This window comes from Crocuta crocuta, unplaced genomic scaffold, assembly GCF_008692635.1.
Source record: "Crocuta crocuta isolate KB4526 unplaced genomic scaffold, BGI_CrCroc_1.0 scaffold211, whole genome shotgun sequence".
Taxonomy (NCBI): Eukaryota; Metazoa; Chordata; class Mammalia; order Carnivora; family Hyaenidae; genus Crocuta; species Crocuta crocuta.
This window is the reverse complement of record NW_027527939.1, coordinates 587,058-598,209: the sequence shown is the minus strand read 5'-3', so window position 1 is coordinate 598,209 and position 11,152 is coordinate 587,058. Positions and strand designations below refer to the sequence as shown.

Sequence of the window (11,152 nt, the reverse complement as noted above, 5' to 3'; positions counted from 1 at the left end):
CAGGAGTATTTTTTTTCTTTAGGGAATAATACATATGTCAGCCTCCATGTTCTCCTCAAAGATTTTATTTTCATTCTTTTGAGAAGATTTGTCTGTTTTTTTTAATGCTCTGTTAGAGGTGAATTCTTAGATGACCAGGCATTCTGTCTGCAGGACTTGGGGAGGGGATTAGTATTGAAGTTGCCTGTTCCAAATATATAGGTATTTAACAAGCCCCCCTGCTTTCAACTGCACATCTCACTCTTATCCTCCACTGCATCTAGTTCTTAAAGGATTCTGGTGGCTGATTGTGATATCGTCCTTGGATATGTTGATACCATTCATGCATACTTTGGTTGCTGCTTCCTCCACCCTGGTTCATAATGATTATAAAACTTATCTACTTGTTTTAGGTCTTCTACAAATTTGTTTAAAGCTCTCAGGTATCTTGCACTTTAATATCATTTCAGTATTGCTAAACAACTGGAGGATTAGACCAGCCTGGTTTCTGGACCAGTTCACCTCTCATTAACCTGCCTTATTTCATTCTCCCATTTTTTTTTATATCCAGGTTTTACTGAAAGCATTACTGAAGAATCTTCAAGGTGTCACATTGTAACAATGATTCAGCTGACAGCTACCCCTGCAAGCACACTCGTTGATGACCCAGTGCACATCCGAGCTACAGGCCTGCCTCCCTTTCAGATAGTGATTCTTCAGGCAACACTGGAAGATGAAAAGGGGAACCTATTTCATTCTCAAGCCTACTATAAGGCCAGTGAAGCTGGTGAGGTAGACCTGGAGTGTGCTCCTTCACTTGGAGGTGACTATGTAGGAGTTCACCCCATGGGTCTCTTCTGGTCCCTGAAAGCTGAAAAATTTTTAACTAAATTGGTGAAAAGAGATGTGATGAATAGCCCCTTCCTGGTCCAGATAAAACTTTATGATTCAAATTTACCACTAGCCCAGATTGCCACCACTGCTCCAAAAGTCAGTGTGACTTTGGAGAGGTGGTACACAGCACCTGGTGTCACACGGATCCAAGTTCACGAAGGCCACCTTCGGGGAGTCCTCTTCCTCCCTCCTGGTGAGTAGAATTAACCTGGTACTGTCATCCTCATGTTTCTTCTTTTCAATGCCTCAGCCTTCTAGAGGCTTAACTTGGATACGGACAGTACACAGTGTAATCCTGTCCAGCTGTAGAATCAGGGTTAACTCTGGGTCAGAACAAGAATATTGTGATGCCCCATTCCGACTCAAGTTTGATCTCAACAATTCTTGAGCTTTTCTTTTTTTTTTTTTTTTTTTTAATTTATTTCTAGGAGAGAGAGAGAGACAGCGTGAGCAGGGGAGGGTCAGAGAGAGAGGGAGTCACAGACTGAAACAGGCTCCAGGCTCTGAGCTGGCAGTCAGCACAGAGCCCGACGCGGGGCTCGAACCCATGAACCGCGAGATCATGACCTGAGCGAAAGTCGGACGCTCAACCGACTAAGCCACCCAGGCGCCCCAATTCTTGAGCTTTTCTAAGGACATGACTACATGCAGTTTATGAAGTCCCTGCATTATGGGATTTCCATAGCTTTGGATTTATGTGAAATCCTTGTATATTGAAGCCTGACTATCTGAAGATCCCTATCCTGATATCCTGAACTATATCCCAGCTTCTGGGAGTTCTGTCCTGTCTGAGTTTCAATTTAGGCATAGGTCATCACATGCAATAAACTAATGATATTATGGACTGAAATACTGCAACAAATATAGAGGATGCAAAGAAGCTTTATACTCTCTAGTTTCGTAAATATTGCATATTTATAGAATATTCCACAAATCCACAGAAAATACAACAAGCTTTCTCATGGCTATACAACCTACCAGAATACTCATAGTTTCTCACAGTGATCTCCACATATCAGTAAGTGGTTCAAAACATCTACTGGTACATTTCTCAGGGTTTATTGTGGGACTGAATGAAGCAAAGTTAATTTTCCAGAAGTTGCTCATGGCAGGTACAGTTTTTAGGAGTGTCTGAGCCTTCCTTCTGCAGACATGTGATTTGGTCTGGGACACGGCCATCATATTACCAGGATGTACTGCCTATCCCTGTGCTTTTTTTTTTTTCATTAAAAACTTTTTTAATGTTTATTTATTTTTGAGAGAGAGAGACAGAGTGTGAGTAGGGGAGGGGCAGAGAGAGAGGGAGACACAGAACCCAAAGCAGACTCCAGGCTCTGAACTGTCAGCACAGAGCCTGATGCGGGGCTCGAACTCACAGAGTGTGAGATCATGACTGGAGCCAAAGTCGGACACTCAACCAACTGAGCAATCTAGGTGCTCCTCTTTGTGCTTTTAAACATTTAATCACAGTGGTGCCTGGGTGGCTCAGTCGGTTAAGCATCTGACTTCGGCTTAGGTCATGATCTCACAGTTCATGAGTTTGAGTCCCCACTGGGCAGTGCAGAGCCTGCTTCAAATCTTCTGTCTCCCTCTCTATTTTGCCGCTCCCCTTCTCTCTCTCCCTCTCTCTTTCCCTCCTTCCCTCAAAAATAAACGTTAAAAAAAAAAAAAACCATAATCACTTAGTAGAACGGAGATGGATTAAGGAAGCCTGAAGTGGTAGAGGTGGTTTCCAACAGCATAGAGTTACAGATGATGTAGAAGGAGTAAAATCTTCCGTTTCCAAAATCATCATGACCCATGCAGTTGCTTGGATAAATTTCAGTATTTTTATACCCAGTAATTAGCATATACGCAAGATTATTGTGTGTAAGGATCAGTAAGTGACATAAAGGTCTGTGCCTCTATCATTCTACCTCAATGAAAAATTTAAATGTTGGTGCAGGGTTCCCATGTCGGGATGATGTGCTGGTTTAAAGTGTGCTATTTGTGAATCCTCTTGGACACCGCACGTGCTTGTGTCCTCCTTGTTCTGTGGGAGCCCAAAGAGGAGGGGTCAGGTCTCAAAGTGGTTTGCAACTATGACATTCTTCCAGGATAGGAGGCTTGGTACTCTTCTTCTTCTTCTTCTTCTTCTTCTTCTTCTTCTTTTAAATGGGTTTAAGAGCAGAATTTAGTGATTCATCACTTGCATATGACACCCAGCATTCATCCCAACAAGAACCCTCCTTGATGCCCCTCACCCATTTAGCCCATTCCCCACTTTCCACCCCTCCAGTGATCCTCAGTTTGTTCTCTGTATTTAAGAGTCTCTTATGGTTTGCCTCCCTCTCTGTTTTTATCTTATTTTTCCTTCCCTTCCCCTATGTTTGTGTGTTTTGTTTCTTAAGTTCCACATATGAGTGAAATCATGATATTTGTCTTTTTCTGACTGACTTATTTCACTTAGCATAATACACTCTAGTTCCATCCACGTTGTTGCAAATGGCAAGATTTCATTCTTTTCGATTGCCAAGTAATATTCCATTGTATATGTATTCCATATCTTCTTTATTCATTCATCAGTCGAGGGACATTTGGGCTTTTCCCGTATTTTGGCTATTGTTGACAGTGCTGCAATAAACATTGGGTGTGTGTATCCCTTCAAATCAACATTTTTGTATCCTTTGGCTAAATACCTAGTAGTGAAGTTGCTGGGTTGAGGGTAGTTCTATTTTTAATTAAAAAATTTTTTTCTTTAATGTTTATTTGGGGGAGTGGGGAAGGGCAGAGAGAGAAAGGGAGACACAGAATCCAGACCAGGCTCCAGGCTCTGAGCTGTCAGCACAGAGCCTGATGCTGGGCTTGAACTCGCAAACTGAGAGATCATGACCTGAGCCAAAGTCAGACACTTAACCTACTGAGCCACCCAGGTGCCCCATCTATTTTTAATTTTTTGAGGAACTTCCATACTGTTTTCCAGAATGACTACACCAGTTAGCATTCCCAGAGGCTTACTTAGTACTCTTAAGTGCTCCCTCTCCCTGTCAAACAGGAGATGCAAAGCATCCTTATTCATTTATTCAAGTGGTATTTTAAAGCCAAGATATATTTAGTACCATTTTATTTCTTCTTCTCTCAACATGAGGAAACACAGCAATGCTTTCTTTTGAAAATTACCAATATTCCTTTAAATCAAGTCATCTGTTTCTTTTTTTTAAAAGATTTTTAAAAAAATTTTTAAGTAATCTCTACACCTACCATGGGGTTTGAACTCACAATTCCATGATCAAGAATCGCACACTCTATCAACTGAACCAGCCAGGTACCTCTAAGTCACTCTTTTCAAGTGTGGATGGGACCAGGCTTCCTTAGCTAAAACTACTTAACACAAGAATAGAATGCCCCCAGTAAGTGCATCATAATTTTTTTTCAGTGTGTGGGACTTGCTTTATTTAGGAAACAAGCTGCCTATACAGAGAGTGAGTGTGAATTGATACTCTGAGCACCTCTACTCTTTACCAGGTGTTAAGCTTCAGTGAATAAACAGAGTGTTATTATTGCAGGAAAGCACTCATCATTTACGTCTGCTTGGATGCAAGATTCATCACTGTGTAGTCAGATTAATGTAACAGAGCAGTGTTAAGTCAGGATTATAGCTAACAGTCATTTCAATTCCCTTTTTGGAGTCATATACTTTTGAAGCCTTTTTTTCTTTTTTTTGAGTCATATATACTTTGAGAACCCAATTAAATCTGTAGAGTAACATACTCATTAGTAACATGCACATATAAATATATACTTTGCATATAATTTCAGGGCCTTCACTAATGCCCTAAAGCCTAAATATGTACCTCTTCATAGGTTAAAAAGCCCTTGCCTAATTTCAATGGCTTTCTTTACTCTCAATACTATAGAAATGAGCCACTATGAGTTCCCAGTACTTCTTGGTTACAGGGATGAAATGTGTCAGCAAACATGGTTCCCAGTCAAGATTCCTGATACCCTGTCCCATTAGTGTATTCAACTAGCTCCAATTCTGCCCCAGATAGGAAGCTGAACATTTGGGGATTCTATTGAAAATGTATACACCAATTCCACAATTTGTGATGCATTTCTTTGTATTGTCTATTTTTCTTCTTTTTTCCTTCCATTCCCTTCATACCCAGTTCTGTTTTGTTTGGTTCTGTTTCAGGAGAGGGCCGCTTCCCAGGGGTAATTGACTTGTTTGGTGATATTGGTGGACTGATTGAATACCGGGCCAGTCTCCTGGCCAGTCATGGCTTTGCTGCCCTGGCCTTGGCCTACTGTAACTATGAAGATCTGCCTTTACGACCAGAAAAAATAGATTTAGAATATTTCAAGGAAGCTGTCAACTTTCTCCTGAGACATCCGAAGGTAATTTTTGCCTTTTTTTTCAGTCCTTGTTTTTAAATTACCATAACACCCTGTGATCCCTTAACTTCCAAGTAGGATTCTATTACATAGCCATATTATTCACATGATTTCTTTCATACCTAGTGTCTTCTGCTCAGAAGACAAAACAGGAAGTTAGCCTGTGTCCATAATGGAACCAAAATGCAATGGCTTTGGATTCAGACAGAAATGGCTTGCATTTCTGGCTTCATCCCATCTGGTTGTGGGAATTTGGGTGAGCTACTAACATGCTCTAATTCTCAGTTTCTTCACCTACAAAACAGTGATGCTATTTTGTAAGGTTCTTGTGAGAATTATCTAAGGGGATAATACAAGGAAATTGCTCCCTTGAGTTGCTGGCAATACTACACCCTCAATAAATGTCATTACTATTATTATCACCTTCTCTGATCATTATTAAATCACCAGACTTCACCAGACAGATAATCTGTCTTTCTTGAGGAGTGAGCCTGCATTTTTAGCAATTTGAGAGGCCTTAAGAATAATGCTATNAGTCGGACGCTTAACCGACTAAGCCACCCAGGCGCCCCTATATTTTTCTTTTTTAAAAATGTTTATTTATTGTTGAGAGAGAGAGACAGAGTAAGAGGGGGGAGGGGTAGAGAAGGAGGGTAATACAGAATCTGAAGCAGGCTCTAGGCTCCAAGCTGTCAGCACAAGAGCCTAATGTGGGGCTCGAACACACAGACCATGAGATCATAACCTGAACCAAAGTCAGCTGCTTAACCGACTGAGCTACCAAGTGCCCCAGCTACTATTTTTTTTTCTTAATAAGAATTGATCTAAGTAAAATTAAGTCTCTGTACTACATCCTATTTCATATAAGGATCACCAAAATATGATTAGAATTGCAGTCATTAGATGAGCAACGATCACTGACAATCTATTGATGCATTGAATTTTTATTTTTTATTTCATTTCTAATTATTTTTAATGTTTGTTTATTTTTGAAAGAGAGAAAGAGAGTGTGCATGCGAGCATAAGTGGGGGAGAACAGAGAGAGAGGGAGACACAAAATCCAAAACAGGCTCCAGGCTCTGAGCAGTCAGCACAGAGCCCAGTGTGGGGCTTGGACTCACAAACCATGAGATCATGACCTGAATTGAAGTCGGATGCTTAACCGGCTGAGCCACCCAGATGGCCCGATGCATTGAATTTTTAAAAAGCTATTTTTGATGCATGTTATAGAATTGTCCTTGAACTATCAAACAGGCAATGTTACTGTGCTGAGTTTCTGCTTAACTTAGATGAGAGATGAAGAGGTTATGTGATTCTGCTTTTCACTTCCTTAGCCTGCTTCCTCTTATACTTGCTGCTTGACTTTTCCATCAGTGTTCTTACCAATGTCACTTAGATAGTCAATGACTTAGTGAGACCTGGAAACCAGATTTCTTTCCTAGGCTCTTGTTACTTCCACTAAACCTGCTTCATGCTGTCTCTTCTGTAGGAGGAGAGATTACAGATTTCTCAATTCCTTGTAGGTCTTATTTCTCTACTTGTTGATTTTGAGCATTCCAAAATCCCTGATCCCAAATTTGGTGGCAGAAATTGTAACAAGAGTTAGTGTTCTGCCCAAAGCCTGCACATACCTGTGTCATTTTTTGTTGCTGTTGTTGATCCACGTTATACTTCCTTTTACTTGGTCTTCCCTGGCCAAAGCCTTTCTGAGTTCTCACCTCTCATTGCAATGACTGAGACTCTATAGCTTTTATATTAAGACATAGAACTTCAGAGCTTGAAAGCCCTTTTTAATTCAAAAGGAGATGATGCAAGTCACCCCACTTATTAACATGCTGGTAGGACTTTAGGTAGAATGTACTGGCCTTACAAGAGAGGATGAAAAAATATATAGCAAAGGGGAATAGGTTCAGATCCATCAGGATTTATCCCTTGGAACTGAATACATGCCCCACAAAATAAAAAGAGATTGGTTCCCGTTAGCAAGCCTGTACACAGCATGGAATACCATTCCTTCTTGTTTGCTCCCATTTTTTTAGGTTTATTTATTTATTTTAAGAGAAAGAGAACAGAGGAGGGGCAGAGAGAGAAAGAAAGAGAGAGAATCTCAAGCAGGCTCTGCACTGTCAGCACAGAGCTTGATGCGTGGCTCAATGCAGGGCTTTATTCCACGAACCGTGAGATCATGACCTGAGCTGAAATCAAGAGTCAGCCACTTAACTGACTGAGCCATCCAGGTGCTCCAACTCCCATTTTTTAATATAAAAACCCAATTCATAGCCCATTTCCTTTGACAATCTTTCTCTGATCTGGCCTTTATTCCCTGCTAATCTGGCTTGGCAGCCTTGCCTATGTGCATTCTTATATTGCAGAATTTCTAAATTACTCTAATGGTCTGTTTTTACCCTCCTGTCTCTCCACCTGGTAGTGAGTTCCTTGATGGTAAGAGGTGATTTGTGCCTTTTCCCCCTCTGTGTCCCCCAGTGGTTAGTACAGGGTGAACAATATGAAAATGCTTGCTTGATGACTGACTGGGGAAGAGGAAGCTGAGCTAAGCCTCTTTTACGAAACCTTTCTCCAAAGGACAAACTTTCTATGGAAACCACAGCAGATGTAGAATTCTCTGCTCATGTCTCCATGCTCTATTTTATTAAACTTACCTTTTTCCTCAGTCTTCTCCTACAGAGTGCCTTTCCTGTGAATTTCTATTTTTTTTATACATTAATTTATTTTTGAGAGACAGAGAGAGAGCACAAGTGGGAGAGGGCCAGAGAGAGAAGGAGACAACAAATCCAGTCAGGCTCCAGGCTCTGAGCTTTCAGCACAGAGCCTGATACGGGGCTTGAACTCACAAACTGTGAGATCATGACCTGAGTCAAAGTCAGATGTTCAACCAACTGAGCCACCCAGGCGCCTCTCCTGTGAACTTCTAGGGACCCCAGAATTGATACAACAAAGTTTACCAATCAACTATACTTTGACTCATATTATTCACAATACTTATGTGCCTTTTTCTTATTTTTCCTACTACACTGGTATATCTTTAGGGCATTTTAAACTCAGCACCTAACATCATGCTGAATCCATAGTATTTAATTTGGAAAGCCTGACATATTCTTGAAGGAGTATTTCCTTTGAACATACATCACACATTTCAGAACCTTAGAACGGGCATGCGGGTGGGATTAGTCCTTGCTTGGTTCCAACTGGCCATTCAAGTTCTTTGGTTGTTTGGGATGGTAGGGTTTTGCTAAATGATGGGTAGAATCAATGTCTCATTTCCATTATTTTTAGGTTCTTGGCCCAGGCGTTGGGATCGTTTCCATAAGCAAAGGAGCAGAGATTGGACTCTCCATGGCTATTCACCTAAAACAAGTCACAGCCACCGTGCTTATTAATGGGCCGAACTTCGTATTTAGCGTTCCGCAGGTGTATCATGGTCAGATAAGTCATCCCTTGTACTTCTCTCCACAATTAGTCTCCATCGATTCCTTGGGGTTAGCACAGTTCCAGTATTGTTTTGAGGAAGCTAGAAGTAAAGCCAGTGAGACCTTTTTTCTCCCCATTGAAAAGGCCCAGGGACATTTCCTCTTCATTGTGGGAGAAGATGATAAGAGTATCAACAGCAAGGCATACGCAGAGCAAGCCACAGAACGGTTGAGGAGAAATGGGAAGAACAACTGGACCCTGCTATCTTACCCTGGGGCAGGCCACATGTTAGAGCCTCCCTATTCCCCACTGTGCTATGCCTCAAAGCTCTCCAAATTCCACCTGTTCATGTGCTGGGGAGGAGAGGTGACCCCACATGCAGCTGCACAGGAGCATTCTTGGAAGGAGATCCAGAAGTTTCTCAGGAAGCACCTTGTTCCAGTAGTGACCAGTCAACTCTGAGAAGAGAAAATATTCCTGAGAAACAGAGAAGCAGGAGCGCCTGGGTGGCTTAGTTGGTTAAGCATCTGACTTCAGCTCAGGTCATGATCTCATGGTTTGTGGGTTCGAGCCCCACGTCGGGCTCTGTGCTGACAGCTAGCTCAGAGCCTGGAGCCTGTTTCAGATTCTGTGTCTTCCTCTCTCTGACCCTCCCCTGTTCACGCTGTCTCTCTCTCTCTCAGAAATAAATAAAACATTAAAAAAAGTAATAAAGAGAAAAGAAACAGAGAAGCAATACCAGACCTTCTCTTGATTTTCATGAAACAGTGTCTTTGAGCTCTTATTGTGGGAGGTTATTATAAGAGAAAGCAAGAGGATTGCAATGACATGTCTTGCTTGGAAAGGGAAAAATGGTTTCCACTTAATCCAGCATCATACACAGAGGATTTTCTATTCTGAAAAATACATTTAGGGCTCTACCTGACCTAAAATTTTCCAGTTTGTATAATTATAATAGCTATTCTCTGAAGGAAAAAAGTTACCAAAATGAACTATAGAGTCTCCTGGTTTATAAAACTGACATGAGTAGAATCATGTGCTCATATTTGCTGATTTCTTAAAACTCAAATATGTTTAGATTTCCCATATTTGAAAATATGCTCGGGGTGCCTGGGTGGCTCAGTCAGCTAAGTGGCTGACTTCAGTTCAGGTCATGATCTCACAGTCCATGGGTTCGAGCCCCGCGTCAGGCTCTGTGCTGACTGCTCAGAGCCTGGAGGCTGCTTCAGATTCTATGTCTCCCTTTCTCTCTGACCCTCCCCCACTCACACTCTGTCTCTCTCTCTCTCTCTCTCTCTCTCTCAAAAGTAAACAATAAAAAAAATTTTAAAAAGAAAATATGCTCATGGTGACATCATTGTTGTAGAAAAACTAGAGCTAAGTAAAAAAAATTATTATTTTAAGACAATATGGAAGCTGATGCAGAGGTAAGCTGATTGAGTCAGTACAGTAAATTCAACAAATGCTAATAAAATGAAATAATTTTTGTGTCTAAATGTACAGAATTTTGAGAAAGAAACAATCTGAGATTCACAGAATTGCAATTTAGGAAAGGAGCCATGAGGGGCTGGCACACTGATCTATGAAGTACTAGATAGCAAANTCTCTCTCTCTCTCTCTCTCTCTCAAAAGTAAACAATAAAAAAAAATTTAAAAAGAAAATATGCTCATGGTGACATCATTGTCGTAGAAAAACTAGAGCTAAGTAAAAAAAATTATTATTTTAAGGCAATATGGAAGCTGATGCAGAGGTAAGCTGATTGAGTCAGTACAGTAAATTCAACAAATGCTAATAAAATGAAATAATTTTTGTGTCTAAATGTACAGAATTTTGAGAAAGAAACAATCTGAGATTCACAGAATTGCAATTTAGGAAAGGAGCCATGAGGGGCTGGCACACTGATCTATGAAGTACTAGATAGCAAATATTTTTGGCTTTGTGGGCCATACATAAAGTCTCTGTCACTGTTACTGGGTTCTCCCATTAAAGCACAAAAGCAGCACTGACTGTAATGAATGATTGTGGCTCTGTTCGATCTAAATTTTACTTATGGACACTGAATGACATTTGCATTTCATATAATTTTAATGTGTCACACAATACTAATTTTCTTTTCATTTTTTTTTTCCCCAAGCATCTACAAATGTAAAAGCCATTCTTAGCTTGTGGGCAGCAGAAAAACAGGCTATAGGCTGGATTTGGCTCAAAGGGCATAGTCTGATGATCCTGGGTTTAGAACAATCCAAATTACCTTGTCCAAGTACAAATTTGACATATTTTCTCCAAGGGGCAAGTCACCATCCAAATATTCCTGAACTACTGAATTGCAATGGATGAACGTGAAAGGTGCCTGGTAGATAATCAAGTGCAGATAAACCAGCAAAAAAGTATTTGAATGATTTTGTAGGTGTGATGGGAGAAGCCAATGAGGAATTAGAATAGAAGTCATATGGGGACACTTCATTGTATCTGCCT

At 40.8% G+C, this 11,152-nt stretch overlaps 1 protein-coding gene across 1 annotated transcript; it reads left to right on the top strand.

Annotated features, from left to right (window-relative positions):
- Window positions 1-553: 553 nt before the first annotated feature.
- LOC144221747 (bile acid-CoA:amino acid N-acyltransferase-like) lies at window positions 554-9,964 on the top strand. The gene is made up of 3 exons (XM_077752263.1): window positions 554-1,066; window positions 5,048-5,250; window positions 8,542-9,964. Exons 1-3 carry the CDS (start codon window positions 601-603, stop codon window positions 9,136-9,138), a joined length of 1,266 nt encoding a protein of 421 aa, XP_077608389.1. The 5' UTR covers window positions 554-600; the 3' UTR covers window positions 9,139-9,964.
- Window positions 9,965-11,152: the final 1,188 nt, after the last annotated feature.